At 34.8% G+C, this 20,859-nt stretch overlaps 1 protein-coding gene across 12 annotated transcripts in view; it reads right to left on the bottom strand.

Annotated features, from left to right (window-relative positions):
• The window catches only part of MIPOL1 (mirror-image polydactyly 1), a 303,329-nt gene that overhangs the window by 183,187 nt on the left and 99,283 nt on the right, over positions 1 to 20,859 (bottom strand). For all 12 annotated transcript variants that reach the window (XM_059914124.1, XM_059914129.1, XM_059914121.1 and 9 more), the window contains 2 exons: positions 10,317 to 10,350; positions 9,887 to 10,057 (listed from right to left, as the gene is read on the bottom strand). In XM_059914124.1, coding sequence (XP_059770107.1) covers positions 9,887 to 10,057; positions 10,317 to 10,350 — 205 coding nt within the window. The remainder of the gene's footprint in view (positions 1 to 9,886; positions 10,058 to 10,316; positions 10,351 to 20,859) is intronic.

Here is a 20,859-nt window from a genome sequence, read left to right as displayed (position 1 = left end):
ATAGCACAGGGAGATCAGCTTGGTGCTTTGGGACCACCTAGAGGGGTGGGATAGGGAGGGTGGGAGGGAGGGAGATGCAAGAGGGAAGTGATATGGGAACATATGTATATGTATAACTGATTCACTTTGTTATAAAGCAGAAACTAACACACCATTGTAAAGCAATTATACTCCAATAAAGATGTTAAAAAAAAAAAAGAAAACCTATGGATGGGCTGATGCTTTCATTCATTCGACAAAAAAAAAAAAAAAAAAAGAAAATGTTGGGGGTAATAGGTTGAAAGTAAGGATGGAAAAGGATATGAGATTTAGATACTTAAGTAGACTTTAAGGCAAGAAGCATTATAAAAAAGATAAAAATGGACATTTCATAATGATAAATCAGTCTACTGAACAGGAAGATACAGTAATCCTAAAGATTTAAGAACCTAAGAACATGGCTTCAAAATAAATTAAGACAAAAGTTAACAGAATTAAAGGGAGAAAAATTCATCATAATCATTTGATACTTTAAACACCTCTCTCAGAAACAGATACACCAAGCAAGAATAAATCTATGAATACAGAACTGAAAAAAATGATTAATCTACTTGGCATAAATGACATATAGAGAAGAACACGATATTCAGCAACTGCAGAATACACAATATTTTAGAGCACACAGCTCATCTAACAAATAAAGCCTGTCTTGGGGTCATAGAAAAGTATCAACAAATTTCTAAGGACTGAAATAATATAGTTTGTTTTCTCGCCACCATGGAATTAAATTCTAACTCAATGACAGAAAGGTAACGTCAAATCTCCTAATGTTTAAGTATTAAGCAACACACTTCTAAATGCTTCATGGATTAAAGAAGAAATCACATGCAGAAAATAACAAATATTTTAAGGTATATAATAATGAAATACAACATATCAAAAACTTGTGGCATGCAGCTAAAGCAGTATACAAAGAAAAATTGAATAGTTTTCATGAAAATATCAATGGATTGGACTCAATATTGCTAAAAGGCCAATCTTGCTCTAATTGATCTTTAGAGTGCATGCAATTCCCATAAAAATACTAGCAGATTTTTTTTTTAAGGGAAAATGACAAGCTGAACAAAGGACCAAGAATCCAGAAACAGACCCATACATATACAGCCACCTGATATACTACAATTCACTGGAGGAAGGAGGAAAGGAGATGATCTTTTTAATACATGATAGTGGATCCAGTCAACTGGATATCCATAGGAAGAAAATGATGTACCTTGACCATATAAAAATTAATTTGGAACTGATGAAGACCTAAATGTGAAAGCTAAAATAATTAAGCTTCTAGAAGAAAGCATAGCAGAATGTGTTCATCACTCTGGGAAAGCAAGGGTTTCTTAAACAGAACACAAAACGCATTAACTATAAGGAGAAAAAAAATTATAAAATTTACCTCATTAAAATTAACAACTTTTGCTGACAAAATTAGTCTTCACCAGCATTGTAACTAAGAGAATAAAAATGCAAGTCCCAAACTATATAAGCGTTTGTATCCAAATTATATAAATCAATAAGAAAAAACAAATTTAATATTAGGCAAAAGTCTAACAGACATTTCACAAAGGATATCAAAATGGCCAATAAATATATGAAGAGGTGCTCAACATCATTAGTGATTAAGGAAATGCAAATTAAAGCCTAATGAAATACAACTATATCTCCATCAAAATGACGGAAATTAAAAGAAATAATGATACCAAGTGTTAACTCTCACAACTAGAGACGCTCTTACATTGCTGGTGTAAACTGGTATAACAACTTCAGGAAAATGTTTGGCATTACCTACTAAAGCTAATAAATCTGTGACAGCTATTCTTTTCCTGTGTGTATACCTGTATATGTACCAAAAGTAGTGAATGCTTATGCCCACCAAAAGACATGCAAAGAACACCCACAGTACTTCATTCATAATAAATCAAAAATAGAAACAACCTACATTTCTAACACCTGTTATTTTCATACAATAGAACATAACACCACAGTGAAAAAGATAAACCACTGATAACTGTAACAGTACACATCAACATACTGGCATAAATAACACTGGATGAATGAAATCAGACACAAAGAGTACATAGCACAATTCCTTTTATATGAAGTTTAGAAACATGCAAAATGACCTATGGTAAGTAAGTAAGAGTAGTGACTACCCTTGGAAAGGAATCCTGACTAGGAAGAGACATGAAGGAGTTCCTCTGGAGTGCTGCTTCTGGGTGCTGCTTACAAGACTATATACATTGGTCAAAGTTCATCAAATTTTTCACTTAAGATATGCATTCCTTACTGTAAGTTATACATCCATTAAATTGTTTTTTTTAAGTACAAGTTTAGCTATTCATATCTATTCCTCTATCATTTTTCCTGTTTAGACCCGCATTTTCTCTTGCCTGCATTATTACAATAGGATCTCAACTATTTCTTCAGCCTTGGACGTGTATTACTCAATTCACTTTATGCAGTGCCGCCCAGAAATCTTCTTCAAGAATATACTTTCTATATTACCAGAAAACTAAAAAATCTCAGGGGACCCCACTGCCTATAAAATAAAGTCTAAATTCCTTAGCATTTTATTCCTCTAAAGTCCCCTTGAATGAAATCTCAAATAACATTTCTATGTACAATTTTTCTAGGAAGCAATTCAAAAATATATACTTATTTAAAATGTTTATATTCTTTGATCTAGTATTTCCACTTCTAGGAATTCTCCCTAAGGAAATAAACATGGATGTACATAAAAATTTAGCTACAAAAACGTTCCCACTACCAAAAGAAAAGAAAAAAACATAAACACCCTCCCAAATAGCACATAAGTTCAATAAATCTCAATATATCCATTTATAAATATACAAGAATATCTGACAAAATATAAAATCAAAGTGAAAAATCAGGTTATCAAGTAGTATATATGATATAATATGCATTGAAAAAAAGACAAAGGATCTGTATATGATTGTTTTCCCTTCTTGCTTATCTGTACTTTTCCAAAGTTATCTATAGTTTCAAAAAGTTGTAAAAATTTTATAATAAGAAGAAAGAAAAGTTACCAGAATAGATCAAATAGCAACAATATAATTCAGCAAGACGGACTGGAAAAAAATGCACAGGCAAATAACTGTATGATAGACAGGAAAGCAAATTAACAAACTGACAGGGGAAAAAATTAATAAAATTTAGAGTCACTATAATAAAGAATGTTGAACACGTTTCCTACTTTTCTTGAAAAATGAAACTCTAAATGTTATGATTTATTTTCTTTTCAAATATGAGTTTTTTGTCAAACTTCTAATAACTTAACAAATCATTATTTTGCATCTATTAGGTGCTAGCTACTACGTGAACTACAAAGGATACAAAGTGAAGGCAACACTAACAATGGAGAGATTTAGAAACTTGGTTATGTTTTCCTCTGCTAAGGTTACCTTTGATGGTTATATCACTGGCCAAGACTCCGTGTTTACTTAAAGAGATTTGTTATTTTTATGTTCATTTACACACAAACCAAGACAACTACAGGCATCCTGGGGGTATTCACGGGGGATTGGTTCCAGGAGTTCCTGTGTATACCAAACCCCACAAATGCTCAAGTCCCTTATATAAAATGACATAGTACAATGAATACAGTTGACCCTTGAAAAACACCAGTTTGAATTACACAGGTCCACGTGGATTTTTTTCAATTGGTATACAGTTAGCCCTCCATATTTGGGATTTCCGCATCTATGGATTCAAAACCTACAGATACGGAGGGCTGACTATATTTAAAACCATTGCCTCTTTATAAATCTCCACCACCATCCACTGACCTATCACACTGAGAAACTAAATAAACCTAACATTTTCATTAAGAAAAGGATGGCCACCCCACTTCCTAAATTTATCAACTTGCCAACATATGTATCCATCCAAGTTCTTGGTATTCCTCTGTTAACAACGAACATAGTTTCACTGTCCCTAGCAAAAGACAACTCTTCCACTTATGTTCTAGATCACATCCCCTCTCAATTTACTTATCTACTCCAGGACTTTGCTACTGCAATACTCTCTTCTCTCCCTTAAAATCACCTTTCCTTCTTTTCTGGTTCACTTCCATCAATACAACATCATGTCTTAGAATCTCCCATTAAAAAAGAAAGAAAAACTCACCAACGACTCACCCTAACCCTAACCATAAGCCCCCTCTCCATCTATTGCCAATTTCTCTATCTCCATTACAGGGGGATAAAAGTTGTATACATTCACTCGGTTCAGTTCCTCACCTTCCATTCTGTCCTCTAACTACTCCAATGTGGCCTCTGTCCTGGACAAAACTCTTGTCAAGGCTCTCAACATCTCCCACGTGATCAAATCTAAAAGTAACCATTCCATCTTCACCTTGCTTGACCTCTCAACACCATTCAAGGGAACTAATCATTCTCATCTTTTGCAAACACTTCCTTTTCTTGCCTTTTCTGACACCATACTCTCTTCAGTTTCCTTCTACCTCATTTGCTATCATTTCTAGTCTCCCCTGTGCGCTCCTTCTACTTTGGCCAACTGCTAAATTATTGACAGACCACAGGGCTTGATCCTAAGCCCTTTCTTTCTCAATTATCTTTCCCTGGTTTGATCTAGACCCACAGCTTTAACTATCTATATGCTGATGACTGCAATAGCCAAGTGCCTGCTCAATACTTCCATATGGATTTTTAAGAATCATCTCAAATATACTACATCCAGACAAAATGTAAATTCCCTTCCAAAATATGTTGATCTTCCCCCCAAAACTTGCCCATCACAAAAATAGAAGTGAATATCTATACACTGTTCAAGCCGAAAATAGACTCAGCCTAATTCTTCCAGCTCCCTTATGCCCCAAACCAATCTGTCTTCAAGGTCTACTCACTATACTATTGAAATATTTCCCAAATCTGTCTACTTCTCTAAATCTACAATTGCCCCACTGAGCTACCATCAGTTTCATCTTTGACTTGGACTATTTCAACAGCCTTTCTCCCTCAATATCTTCTGCATTTATACATAATTTTTAGCCCTTACCATGGCATACAAGACCTTACAAATTTGTCTGCTGCCTATCTCTTCTACCTCATCACTTGCTGCTATCTTCCTTGCTCACTGCACTTCAACCATATTTAAGCTTGGAGTATTTACATCTGTGCCTTAAACACACTAAGCTTGTTCCCTCTCACAGAGCATTGTTGATGTATTCTTTTCTGATTCTCTTCACAGATTTTGCATGGCTGGATCCTTCTCCTCTTTCAAGTCTCAATTCAACTATTCACCAAAATTCAACAATTAAACAAAAGGACTGCCTTGATCACCCTATTTAAAGTGACAATCCTCCTACCAATTGCAGTCACTCTCCATTACCCTTTTATTTTCATTACATCCTTAACTGAAAATACTTTATTCATTTATTTGTTCACTATCTATATTTCCATACTAAAATGTAAGTTCCGTAAGAGTAAGAGCCTTCTATATTTGGATCATTGCTGAATTCCCCAACACAGACATATAACAGGTCCTCAATAAAATGTGGATGAATGAATAATATTTCACTAACTTCTTTTAGTTCAATGTATCTTGAAATAGATCTAAAACAGCTAAGCTCATCAGTTCATTAATTCAACAAGCCTATATTTTGTGCCTACACTGTCCTAAGGACTAATAGACACAGATAAAGAACAGTTCCTACCTTCATGCTAGGTGGGAAGACAGGCATAAAGTCAATTAACTGTACTGCAGTGTGACAAGTACTATAATAAGATGTAAAGTAAAATGTGGGCACAAAGAAGATATCTATAAATATTGCTTCATGTGAGAGAACTTTATTGAGAGATGATTACTTAAATTAGCTTTAAAAAACTGTACTTTTTGTACATTGTTCAGCTGTCTTCCTAGAATTTTCTTCATTGTATTATTGGACTGGATTCATGTCTTCCTCTTATTTGGTTTATCTTTCATTTTGTTGGGGCTTAGTGCATGGTATAGCTTGGGGCTATAGAGAAGGAGAAACCTGACTAGTGAAATGTTTAGCTGAATTTCTTTAATTAACCTAATGATTACCCCTTGGTCCTCCCTGCTTTTTGTATTTGTCAACTCTGGACCTGAAAGATCTCAGGATCTATAGTTTTCATTATAGCATTTGACAAAAATGAATTAACTATCAAAAAAAGATGTGCTAATTATATTCTGGTTAAAAGAGGCACATAAATGTTTTAAAAGTATTTTCAACAACAAACACAATTAAGAAAAGTGTACAAATTAAAAGGGTTAATATTGAATTTAGATATTTGGAGTGACTTATTTCCAGAAAATAGTGGTGAGTTAAGATTCTCTGCATGATGTTCAGGTAATAGAAATTTATGATCAATCATTCAGCCTTGATAGACCAAGAAGGGAAAATTAACAACTAGAAGACAACAAAAAAAAGGAAACTCAGGGAAGGGGTTGAAGGATGCTGAGATGCTTAGCCTGGGGAAAGAGAAAATAGTGCTAATTAAGGTGAAATTTCTGTGGTATTCTTTCCAAAAACTCAAAATCTCACTCTAATCATAAGAAAATGGTATAGTTCCGGCTTGAGTCCGAAGGCCTGAGAACCAGGAGAGCCAATGATGTAAGATTCAGATGTTAATCTCATACAGAAACACCCCGAAATAACGTTTTACCAAATATCTGGACGCCCTGTGGTCCAGTCAAGTTTTCACATAATTATCATACTATTCCTTGGGGTTCTGGCTAAATTAGGCTAGTTCTAGGCTAGCTTCGATTTCCAAGTACATGCATAGATGGTCAGAGCCTGGTAACAGGAGGCTTTGGGCCTCACTGATACTTGTAGTCAGTAGCATAATATTATAGAGATTTTCAGTTATTGGAACTCAGCTGGTACCTGATGCAGTAGGTGAAGGGCCTAGCCTCTGAGCACTGAATAAGTTAGGCATGGGAATGGAGGTTGGGATGTGGACTTTTGCCAAAAGGGCCAGGGGGGTTGGTATACAAAATATATCCAAAACACGAAAGCAAAGGCCTTGTAATAAATACTTGGAATATAGCAGGGATAAAGGAAGAAAGTAGTAAGTTCTCTATGTACATGGGTGTTTTAGTTAACTTAACAAAATAGATGATTTCTAAAAAATCAAATGTTTGAGTTTATAATTGTTTCAAGCACATAAAAATAGTTTTGGCTATCTCTTCAACAATATATTGAATGATCCAAGATTGAATACACTTGGTAGGGCACAAAATGCTAAAAACAGCTGCTCACTTTAAAAGTTTAAATTGAACTTTTCCCAATTTTAATCTGAAGATAAATGTCAGATTTCCACATTGAGATAGAATAGAATCATTTGTGGCATAACAAATCTCCAGCCAAGAACAAGGAAAGCCAGATTAAATTTTTTAAAAATATCTGTTTGGGGCTTCCCTGGTGGCGCAGTGGTTGAGAATCTGCCTGCTAATGCAGGGGACACGGGTTCGAGCCCTGGTCCGGGAAGATCCCACATGCCGCGGAGCAACTAGGCCCGTGAGCCATAACTACTGAGCCTGCGCATCTGGAGCCTGTGCTCCGCAACAAGAGAGGCCACGATAGTGAGAGGCCCGCGCACCGCGATGAAGAGTGGCCCCCGCTTGCCACAGCTAGAGGAAGCCCTCGCACAGAAATGAAGACCCAATACAGCCATAAATAAATAAATAAATAAATAAATAAATAAATAAATAAATAAAAATATCTGTTTAAGACATCAGAAGGTTGCTGCTGCAACAATAACTTGAGCAGCTAGGATTCTGAAGAGGGGTTAACTGGAGACAGGTGATTTGAAGATCTGAAGTCACTGTTTTCCCCCTGAATTTTAAAGCTTTGGAGAATGGGCAAGAGGCTGAGAAATCCGGCTTTGACTATACAGAGGGCTCCTGCTGGAGAACAGAGAAATCATCTAAGCTTCTGGCAGTTATGCAGGGCTGAAGTGACAAAATTGGAGATTTGAGACTTGGTTCCATCTCAAATCATTTGCTAACTCTCAAAACTGTATAGGGCTTAAAGTTAAAAAGCTAAGCCTTAAGCCCTGTGAAAAGAATAATGGAGTTTCCCATAGTCTTACAATGCTAAAGAGACAAAACACTAGAATAGAGGATGCTCCAGGAGTAGATCCCTAGTGAATACTCTGCTCTCAGTGTGGGAAGCAAAAGTACAGGGGTGAACCACAAGCAGACCAAGACTTACCAAAACTTTCACCCAGCCTCCATGGGATATAGTAAAGAATTTCACACAGTGATAGAAATGAACTAATAAGGAAACATTTTATGAAGTAGGAGAGAAAAGGGACAATTGGTTAAGTGAAAACCTTAAGCAGGCAAGAAAAGATGTAAACTATGGTAAAACAGAGAAGTTGTCCTTAAACAGAAGCATGTAAAAAAGAAAGTAGAAAAGGCAGAGTATATGGGTGCAAATGCAGGTAGGCTGGTGAATGAAATGGTGGGGACAAGCAGAAATTCTTTTTTCTATTGGGAAGCAGACGTTGGATGCTTGAGGAGAAAGGAGAAAGATAAAATAGTCTTCCAGAGGCGGAGAGTGAGTGGAAGGTTGCCAGGCAACACCAAGGGTCTACTTGAAGATGGTGGTCATGAACTCGAGGTAAGTTCAGTCAGCAAATTTGTGTGATAGTCTCCTGCCATATAAAGCTGTAAAGGTGTAGAACAGGCAGAAAGTTAAATTTATAAAACTTAGGTTTTGCTAGGTGAGCAGGATAAAGGAAGAGAGGGCCAAAACAACTGAGGTTATATTACATGCAAGTTGGTGATAATTATGGTGAGCCATGGAATCCAAACTAGATAAAGAGGGAAGTGAGGACATGAGGGGATTAAGGGATAGGAAAAGAGCTGGTAAGATCAATATAATCAGGTGCCAGGAGAGTTGACAATTTGCTAGAGTTAGAGTTCTAGAGTGAGCTGGAAAGATAACAAATGGTGGTCATCAAGCAGGATGCTTGAAATTGAGACTGATAATGACCAAGAACAGGGTATGACCATAGGGTGGATGGCAGAAAGAGTATAGCGTACGTGGATTATTGGAGGAGAGAGATTCAAAGAGATGAGAGGGATATTGAAAGTATCACCTATACAGATATTTAAATCACCAAGAACTGTGACAGGAGTAGGCTGAAGAAAGAGACAGTGAAGTAGATCCTAAAATCTTTAAGAAATGAGGGAAGCAACACGGGAGTGTGTACACGACTGCAACAGGAGTGTGTAATGGGTGATACAATCTGATGCATGGGCCTCAAAGCTGGAGGTGTTTAGAGAGAAAAAAGGAACAATGATCTAAAAACACTAATGAGGAACAAGCCTCCAAGCCCAGTGGTCCAACTGCTGGGCGAGGGAATATATTCACATTTGAGAGGACTGCAGTGGAAGCGGTATCCTCAGGGCGGTAATCAGGTTTCAGTTAGAGCAGGAAGGTGTAAGTAATGTTCAGAAAGGAATACCCTAATAATTTGATTCCTTTATCAATGTTTACTAAAAGGTACTGAATTAGGCACTGGGAATAAAACAGTAATAAAGACAATGTCAGCCCTCACAAAACTGTGACTCAAGTATGAAGTCTCATATAAAAGTGATTACTTTAAAGAATATAACTAAAATTTTATAACAAGCTAACAGCTTTATTAGAATGCATATACTTGAAGAATGATATAACAAAATATGTGATTATTTTAATATAGCTAATCACTGTGGTATTAATTATAAGCTAAAAACTAATTCGAATTAAGAATATGTGGGGAAAAGTCATTTTTTAATGTAAAGAAAGAGGGGAAAATGGTAAGTGTATGCTTTTCACAGATATTGTACATGCAGTTACCTGAGACAAAGCAGCATCCCGTTCTTCAATCACTGCATTCATTTCTTCTGCAGTTATTCTCTTTTTACATTCCTTGGTCTTGTAGATTCTATCCACAATTATAGCTCCATTCTTCTGAATAGCTATCCCTGTGTCTGCATTGTTTATTCTGTTCAGTAATTCCTGTAATGTCTACCAACACCATTATATGTTAGTCAGACATGAAGTTTTAATATATTTTATTTAATATAGGGTTTTAATTAATAGGCACATGTGAATTGTAAATTGACTGAGTGAAGTTATTGAATTTTCATATTGCAGCAAAGATGTACATTATTAGTGTGTCAATTCTTCTTTTTCCCACATCTTAGTTCTTGAAACCCACTCAATTGAACTTAAGCCTCTAAGATATAAGACTGACATCAAGAAATCTCCTCAGAGAATGGCTTACCATGTCATTTTCTTCAGGGTTAATATTTTCTAGCCTAGAAAAAAGGGACACAGAAAGCCTGATCAGTAGCATTTCCTTAGTGCAGCAAAATGAGTTCGCTTTTTAAATCTTTAGAACCTCAAGTAATTTCATTCGACTAGTCTTTAGAGTCAACCATGACATTGAACATATTAAAGTGCCACCTGCTCGACTCCATCTTTCAATAATGCTCCATATCTTCTGCACTGACTTCAGACTGTTAAGTTATTAATGTTTACTGCTATATATGACTACAAGGATCAATTGTTCATATGTGCTTAGATGAAGAAAGTTCCCCAGTGATAGAAGTACTCATTCTCATCATTATATTTATTTCTAGACTTTCAATTCTTACCAGAAACTGTATTTCCTCTCCTTTTTGGACATTATCACAAATAAAACAAGGCAAGTATTTTTATTACAAAGTTTAACTATGTTCCCTCAAAAGCAATGACAAATAACTACCACTAAATTTGACCTGAAAATCTCCTGGTGCTACCTATTTGTTGAAACAAATACGCTATATAGAAAGGCTGACCAAAATTGGCCACATTTTTAAATGACTGTTATTTTCTTTTTTGCATAACATAGAATTATTCAATTTAAAGGCAAAAAAAGTAAGCTGGTTCCCTTCATAAATGGACTTTTTGTCTTTTAAGAGTCATAGTGTTTACTGAAATGTTTGTTGATGTTGGTAAATTGAAGAAATGCAGTTAAAGTAAAGAAAGAAGTTCTAAATGACATATTTAGGAAATGTATATAATATAATTTAGGCAGTCATTAAATTGGGTAGATTAAATGAAAACCTGTAATGGGTACCAGTGAAATGATGGAGATTTTAGAAATGATTTCAATTATTTAAAAATTGTACTTAAAAGCTTAGATATCCAAATTCATGTTTCAAGTTTTCCCCCTCCATTTCTGTGCTCCTGTGATTTAACATTTACCACAAAAAAAGGATACTAGGAAAAGATTACAAAAGACACTTAATAAATTTGTTACAAAATTGCTCCAAACTCCACAGTTCAATCAAACTGCTATAACCATGGAGAGAACGTATAGATTTTAGAACATTGCATTTGCACAGGAAAAAATATGAACACATATCAAAAAAACTATTTCTACCCATATTTAAATGGTGTAAGTCAACAGGTAGGTGTAGTAATTTTGAATTATATATATTTAATGTTTATCTCAAACTACTAATGTCCCCTTGGATTCACATTCCAATAAGGGCAAATATGTACTCTTATCTTTTTCTCCCAAAATAAATCAACAGTTTTCAAATATCCTGTTTCATAAAAGCTTAGTCTACAAAAACTATGAGGATAATCACTTCCTTTTTATTCAATTAAAAAACAAAGTGGAAAAGTATAAGATAAAATTCTTACACTTATTTATGATCATGTAAAAGTATGTGAAGAACATGAGCGGCATTTAACCATCAGTTATTGGTTGGCTAAATATGATTTTTAGGGAAGCCATATGTGGTAAGGAATATTTACCTTAATGTTGTTCTTTTTAGATGAAATCAAACTAAGAGTCAATTAATGGCAGTTTCCAAAGAAGTTTCAATTTTTATAAACTTCACAATTTATTAAACTTGATCATTTAAAATGTAAAAAGATACACGGAAATTAAGCATTTAGATTCACAGATTACTGGGAACTTAAAAAAAAATTAGTTTTCAATATTATGCAACTCCCTTTTTTTGTTTCAAAGAGTTACATATGATCAAAAAGAAAATAACAGTGTAGGTAGGTTAAGTAATTCATATATTCCAAATAATCAACATAACAAAAAGTACATGAAATTCCTATGCAATATTTATATGTTTTTTTCAGGCAATGCAAAATGAAGAACTGTTACTTTAAGGAAAAGCAAATGAAGAGTTTAAATGTTTTAAATTAACAGCTTTCAATAGGAAATGGTTAAGATAACTGTATTTAGTCTAATATTAAATTCCCTGCTAACAACCAAAATTTAAAAAAAATTAAAATCAAATTTTCTTATCAGATGTTATATACTAGATCCTCGGCACATAAATTTAGCATTCTGACTATAAATAACTTATGTGATTGCCCTTAAAAGTACATGATATGTAGTGATTTATCATTTTCTGATAAATGAATCCGAATCATGTTTTGGTGAGTGAGTGTGTTCAGGTATGACATGCAGGGCATGAGTGAGCCAAGTCAACCACTTGGCATGTGAATCTCTATTTTGCTTTATTATTAGCCTTTATAATTGATATAGATATAGTGATAAATGGTCACTAAGAGGAAAATAAAACTTAAAACCTTTTATTATACAGCAGGTTCTTATTTGCTGTACACCTGCAACTAACACAGCATTGTAAATCAACTATACTCCAATAAAAATTTTATAAAAATAATAAAAATGCCTCTTTAAAAAAAATTAGGGACTTCCCTGGTGGCACAGTGGTTAAGAATCCATGCAAGGGACACGGGTTCAAGCCCTGGTCCAGGAAGATCCCACATGACGCAGAGCAACTAAGCCCGTGTGCCACAACTACTGAGCCTGTGCTCTAGAGCCCATGAGCCACAACTACTGAGCCTGCATGCCACAACTACTGAAGCCCACGTGCCTAGAGCCTGTGCTCTGCAACAAGAGAAGCCACCGCAATGAGAAGCCTGCGCACCGCAACAAAGAGTAGCCCCTGCTTGCTCGCCACAACTAGAGAAAGCCTGCGTGCAGCAACGAGGACCCAACGCAGCCAAAAATAAAATAAATAAAATAATTAAAAAGAAAAACTCTTGTACCTACTAAAGTCTGCCTTTGTAGTGCAAACTCATTCATAGACAATATGTAAATGAACAGTTATGGTTGTGTTCAAATTTGCATTTCTTTAAAAGTTTCAGGAAGTATTTGTCACAGATATCAAAGATCAACTACATAGTAGTTTAGTCTCAACTAGATTATATAGAGTAGGGACGAGCAAACTTTTTTTGTAAAGGGTCAGATAATATTTTAGGCTTTACCATATGTTCTCTGTTGCAGCTACTAAATTCTGCCTTTGAAGAAGAAAATCATTCATAGGCAATATGTAAATGAACAGGTGTGGCTGTATTCAAATAAAACTTTATTTACAAAACAAGTGGAAGGCAGGATTTGTACCACAGGTCCTTACTTTGCTGATCCCTGATACAGAGTATTGAAAAATGAGATCAGATCTTTGATGTTAATACACTGTAATGCCAATTCAGTATATTTGACACATTTTTCTGAGGTGGGTCATTCAATATCTAGTTAAAGATAAAAAACCAACAATAGTGGCTTCCAGAAAATTAAATTCAGTCCTACAATAAGGACATTACTTACTGTATCACTTAAGAAAACAAAAATTAGACAAACAACTTACCTGTAAGAAAAAGGAAGCAATTTGAAACAGTTATATAAGACACATAATTTTCTATGTAAAATGACTTTTTAGGTTTAAGGTTTACAAGCAGCATGTACAACACATAAAGTTTTACCAGCTTAATAAAGACAAAGTAATAGTTGGTATTATATGACATACAGCCAACAAACTACACATTATGTATCATTAATATGAAGTTTACAATTAAACAAAAGAATTTCAACCTTTCGTAATCTTTAAATTATGCCTACAACAGTCTAACTAGACAGTCATGATAATCAGTAAGAATATTGCTGAAGTAAATGACCATAGGTTCAAGTTTCAATTGATTTCCTATACCATGCAAATTCTGACTGACAACCTTGCACTCTAAGTGAAAAGACTCATGCATGAAATGTCACATTTCTTGATTTATTCCTAAATCAGTCAATATCACATCTTTTCTTTCTGAACCTGTAGTCCTTTACCTTGTTCAATGGGAAGAAGCAAAACTTTGACCCCCCAAATGATAAAAAGAACTAGTGATCAGCTTATCAAAAAATTCTAAATTGTTTTTTTTTTCTCTAAGTCTCCTTTCTTACACAGTGCCACCGTTAATATAAAAAATACACCAACAATAATAGATTGAAAAATAGATACCATCGTCTCAAAAGTTGGAATGTACATATGCAAACATGTCTATATTGGCATGCATATGTAAGTCATTTTAACCTGAATCCTTTTTACTTTTTCCTAGTTTTGGATAAAAGCAAAAGAGACAAAGAAAAAAGCATTAAAAATTCAAGAGGTAAGGGAAAGCAGAGAAGCGGGAGAATAATAAGACAAGACAAACATTATACAGAAAGATGCAAAGTAGATCGGAAGTGGAAAAGATGATGAGAGAAAAAAGAAGGAAGGAATTTCCAGATTATAGGAAGCAAGAAGTAAGGAATTAAAACAAAAAGATGTGAAATAATTTATACAATTTCATCCTATGCTCAATGCCTCTAAATATGCCTTTCAGTCAAGCAAAGCTCAGTTATAAATTGGTTCTATCTTAACAAAGATTTAGTCTAAAATGCACTATTGAAGTTCAGAGTAGAAAAGAACCTCCACAGTGCCATTTAAAACTGTACTGACATGCTATTTGTTGTTGTTGTTGTTGTTTCTTATGCATGATTTTTCCTGATCCCCTCACCTGAACCCCTAGACTGTAATACAGTTGTCTATAAACTTTTCTTAGGAACCAATAATTCTTCATATCACTTGATACTATTTTAAGTATTTATGTAATTATTCATATTTACTTAATGCTGATCTTCTTAACTAAATTGAGACCATAATGCTGTGTTCCCAGCAACTAGCACTGTACTTGACACATAATAAATATTCAATAAATATTTATTGAATGGACTAATTAACTAAAAGATAAGTCTTGGGATGGGACTGTTTTCCTTTTCTCCATTCCCCACTCCTCCCTCAATAGGAATGCTACCAAGAACAAAATGAAAAAGGCTCTGCCTCAAAGAACCCTAATTTTCATGTACTGTAATAAAAACTATAACAAAACATATGTACAGATTAAAGTAAATAGACAATGGAAGTTTTAAAAGTTTAGGGAAGAAGGATAGGCTCAATTTAGATCCATCACTTAAAGAGATAGAATGAACACAACTAAGAGACCAATTTAATAGAAGTTCTGAGGAAGAAGTTTTTGTTTGGATACATGGGCAGGCGGTTGTGCTGCTGATAGGTACAGGGAATTAAGGAGGATCAGGTTTTAAAAATAAAATTAATAATTCCATTTTGGATATGCTAAGGTTGAGATGCCTGTATAGCTCTGAGGTAGGTAAGTCCTACAATGTGTAAGTGACTGACTATGACTCTTTGGGCAGGGAGTCAACCACTCTAAGTTTTTTCACCTATAAAGCCTGAATATCACTCAATGAGTTGTGACATTGTATAAAATTGATTTGTTATCTTTTGGGGGTGAATTTTATTTCTAAAAACAGTAAAAACTATTTAGAAGCAAATTTTATGAATAAAATTGGTGATCAATCTACATAAAAGAATTATGGTCATAAATTACATGTTAAGTATAGTACTGTGCAGCAGTTGACAACTTGAAGGTAATAGTACTTGCAAATCCCTAAAGAAAAGTTCTAAAGTTATTAATAGCTGCATTACAGAAAAAAAGAAAAAAAGGTATCTATTTTGAAGAGTATGTTTTAAAACATTTGGTCCCAGCAACTGTTTTTGTAGATAAAAACAAACTGATTCTGAAAGGTATATGGAAAGGCAAATAGAATTGTCAAAATAATTATAATAGTCAAAATAATTCTACAATAAAAGAGCAAAGTTTAGAGGGATGACATTATCCGATTTCAAGACGTAACATAAAGATTTAGTAATCAAGAATGTGTGGTATTGACAAAGGGATAGACACACAGATCAATGGACAGACAATAAAGTCCTGAAATTAACACACATGAATAGTCAAATGACTTTTGGCAAAGGTGCAAAGGAAATTAGTGGAGAAATGATACCATTTTCAACAAATGGTACTGGAATAAATAAATGTCCACATGCAAAAAAAAAAAAAAGACCATTTACAGGTACCATGTATCACTTTACACAAAAATCAACTCAAAATAGATTGTAGACCTAAATGTAAAACACGAAATTTATAACTTATACAAGAAAACATAGGAGAAAAATTGGTGCGACCTTACAAATGACAATGAGTTTTAGATTCAATACCAAAAGTACAAAACATGAAAGAAAAAACAATCAATAAACTGGATTTTATCAAAATTTAAAACTTATATCCTGCTAAGCACACTGTTAAGAGATGAAAAATACAAAACATGGACAGGAAGAAAATATTTGAAAACCACATACCTGAAAAATGACTTACATCCAGAATGTATAACGAACACTTAAAATTAACAAAAAGGAAACAAACAACCCAACTTAAAAAACTCGTCAAATATCTGAACAGACGTTTTACCGAAGAAGATATACAGATGGTAAATAAACATATAAAAAGGAGCTCAATATCATCTGTCATTAAAGAATGGCTAATGTTCAAAATAAGAAAAAAAGCAAAAAAAGAGTAACAATTCCAAATGCTGGCAAGGATGGTAAGCAACAAGAACTCTTGATTCATTGCTGGTGGGGTGGGCATATCCCTATAAAACATGATCCTGGAGCAGGCTGCAGTGCCAGTAAGTAAGAAAGTGTTAAAAAAATCAAAAGGATGGGAACATGTCAAAGGGATGTAGGAGCCACCTGAAAGAGTTTCCAATGGTCAAAGTTGGAATACTAAACAACAGCAAAGATCAATAAAACTAAAAGCTGGTACTTTGAGAAGATAAACAAAACTGATAAACCATTAGCCAGACTCATCAAGAAAAAAAGGGAAAAGACTCAAATCAGAATTAGAAATGAAAAAGGAGAAGTAACAACTGACACTGCAGAAGTACAAACGATCATGAGAGATTACTACAAGTAACTATATGCCAATAAAATGGACAACCTGGAAGAAATGGACATATTCTTAGAAAAGCACAACCTTCCAAGACTGAACCAGGAAGAAAGAGAAAATATAAACAGACCAATCACAAGCACTGAAATTGAGACTGTGATTAAAATCTTCCAACAAACAAAAGCTCAGGACCAGATGGCTTCACAGGCAAATTCTATCAGACATTTAGAGAAGAGTTAACACCTTGCCTTCTCAAACTCTTCCAAAATATAGCAGAGAAAGGAACACTCCCAAACACATTCTATGAGGCCACCATCACCCTGATACCAAAACCAGACAAAGATGTCACAAAGAAAGAAAACTATAGGCCAATATCACTGATAAACACAGATGCAAAAATATTCAACAAAATACTAGCAAACAGAATCCAACAGCACATTAAAAGGATCATACACCATGATCAAGTGGGGTTTATCCCATAAATGCAAGGATTCTTCAATATATGCAAATCAATCAATGTGATACACCATATTAACAAACTGAAGGAGAAAAACCATATGATCATCTCAATAGATTCAGAAAAAGCTTTCGACAAAATTCAACACCCATTTATGATAAAAACCTTCCAGAAAGTAGGCATAGAGGGAACTTACCTCAACATAATAAAGGCCATGTATGACAAACCCACAGCCAACATCGTTCTCAATGGTGAAAAACTGAAACCATTTCCTCTAAGATCAGGAACAAGACAAGGTTGTCCACTCTCATGACTATTATTCAACATAGTTTTGGAAGTTTTAGTCACAGCACTCAGAGAAGAAAAAGAAATAAATGGAATCCAAATCAGAAAAGAAGAAGTAAAGCTGTCACTGTTTGCAGATGAGATGATACTATACATAGAGAATCCTAAAGATGCTACCAGAAAACTACTAGAGCTAATCAATGAATTTGGTAAAGTAGCAGGATACAAAATTAATGCACAGAAATCTCTTGCATTGCTATACACTAATGATGAAAAATATGAAAGAGAAATTAAGGAAACACTCCCATCTATCACTGCAACAAAAAGAATAAAATACCTAGGAATAAACCCACCTAAGGAGACAAAAGACCTGTATGCAGAAAACTATAAGACATGATGAAAGGAATTAAAGATGATATGAACAGATGGAGAGATATACCATGTTCTTGGATTGGAAGAATCAACAAGGTGAAAATGACTATAGTACCCAAAGCAACCTACAGATTCAATGCAATCCCTATCAAATTATCAATGGCATTTTTCACAGAACTAGAACAAAAAATTTCACAATTTGTATGGAAACACAAAAGACCCCAAATAGCCAAAGCAATCTTGAGAAAGAAAAACAGAGCTGGAGGAATCAGGCCCCCTGACTTCAGACTATACTACAAAGCTACAGTAATCAAGACAGTATGGTACTGGCACAAAAACAGAAATATAGATCAATGGAACAGGATAGAAAGCCAGAGATAAACCCACGCACATATGGTCACCTTATCTTTGATAAAGGAGGCAAGAATATACTGTGGAGAAAAGACAGCCTCTTCAATAAGTGGTGCTGGGAAAACTGGACAGCTACATGTAAAAGAATGAAATTAGAACACTCCCTAACACCATACACAAAAATAAACTCAAAATGAACCTCCATGCTGTTCTCCATAGTGGTTGTATCAATTTACATGGATTAAAGACCTAAATGTAAGGCCAGACACTATCGAACTCTTAGAGGAAAACATAGGCAGAACACTCTATGACATAAATCACAGCAAGATCCTTTTTGATCCACCTCCTAGAGAAATGGAAATAAAAACAAAAATAAACAAATGGGACCTAATGAAACTTAAAAGCTTTTGCACAGCAAAGGAAACCATAAACAAGATGAAAAGACAACCCTCAGAATGGGAGAAAATATTTGCAAATGAAGCAACTGACAAAGGAGTAATCTCCAAAACATACAAGCAACTCATGCAGCTCAATATCAAAAAAACAAACCACCCAATCCAAAAATGGGAAAAGGACCTAACTTGACATTTCTCCAAAGAAGATATACAGATTGGCAACAAACACATGAAAGAATGCTCAACATCATTAATCATTAGAGAAATGCAAATCAAAACTACAATGAGATATCATCTCACACCGGTCAGGATGGCCATCATCCAAAAATCTACAAACAATAAATGCTGGAGAGGGTGTGGAGAAAAGGGAACCCTCTTGCACTGTTGGTGGGAATGTAAATTGATACAGCCACTATGGAGAACAGTATGGAGGTTCCTTAAAAAACTAAAAATAGAACTACCATACGACCCAGCAATCCCACTACTGGGCATATACCCTGAGAAAACCATAATTCAAAAAGAGTCATGTACCAAAATGTTCATTGCAGCTCTATTTACAATAGCCAGGACATGGAAGCAACCTAAGTGTCCATCGACAGATGAATGGATAAAGAAGATGTGGCACATATATACAATGGAATATTACTCAGCCATAAAAAGAAATGAAATTGAGTTATTTGTGGTGATTGGATGGACCTAGAGACTGTCATACAGAGTGAAGTAAGTCAGAAAGAGAAAAACAAATACCGTATGCTAACACATATATGGAATCCTAAAAAAAAAAAATGGTTCTGAAGAACCTAGGGGCAGAACAGGAATAAAGATGCAGATGTAGAGAATGGACTCGAGGACATGGGGAGGGGGAAGGGTAAGCTGTGACAAAGTGAGAGAGTGGCATGGACATATATACACTACCAAATGTAAAATAGATAGCTAGTGGGAAGCAGCCACATAGCACAGGGAGATCAGCTCAGTGCTTTGTGACGACCTAGAGGGGTGGGATAGGGAGGGTGGGAGAGAGATGCAAGAGGGAGGAGATATGGGGATATATGTATATATACAGCTGATTCGCTTTGTTGTAAATGAGAAACTAACACACCATTGTAAAGCAATTATACTCCAACAAAGATGTTTTCAAAAAAAAAAAGCTGGAATACTCCAAGCAACAAAATAACATAGTATTAGATTATAATTCAAAGTATTAAATGAATATCAGTGAGTCCATACAGATATAACTAAATAAAAAAATGAGGGATACAAATGTCCTGTACTTAAGAATTACAAATAATTTATATAGATATTCTCTGCTGAGGAAGCTAGAACTCAATTAACCTCCTAGCCCATACTCCCCAGCCCCATCACTGAGTATGGGCTGCACTTTAGTGATTTGCTTCAAAGAGTAGAGTATGAAAGAGGAATGTGGGTAACTTTACAGAAGAGAAACATGGCAAGTACTACCTTTTCCAGGTGACCAAGATTAACATCACTGGCTGTAAGTCATATTGATAGAGGACAACCTTGAAATGATGTGATGAAAATGGCATTTCACCCCTGTACTCTCTGTCCCATAAAACCAATACCTCAGTCTAATCATGAGAAAAACTTCAGAAAAACTGAAATTGAGAAACATTCTATAAAATACCTGACCAATATTCCAGAACTCTCATCAAAAACAAGGAAAGTCTGAGAAAATGTCACAGAGCAGAGTAGGCAACGGAGACATAGTAACTAAATGTCTATGGAATCCTGGATAGGATCTTGGAAAATAAAAAGGACATCAGGGAAAAGTAGTGAAATCTGAATAAAGTGTGGCCTTT

The sequence above is a fragment of the Balaenoptera ricei genome, chromosome 2, assembly GCF_028023285.1.
Source record: "Balaenoptera ricei isolate mBalRic1 chromosome 2, mBalRic1.hap2, whole genome shotgun sequence".
NCBI lineage: Eukaryota > Metazoa > Chordata > Mammalia > Artiodactyla > Balaenopteridae > Balaenoptera > Balaenoptera ricei.
This window is presented reverse-complemented; position numbering and strand designations above follow the sequence as displayed.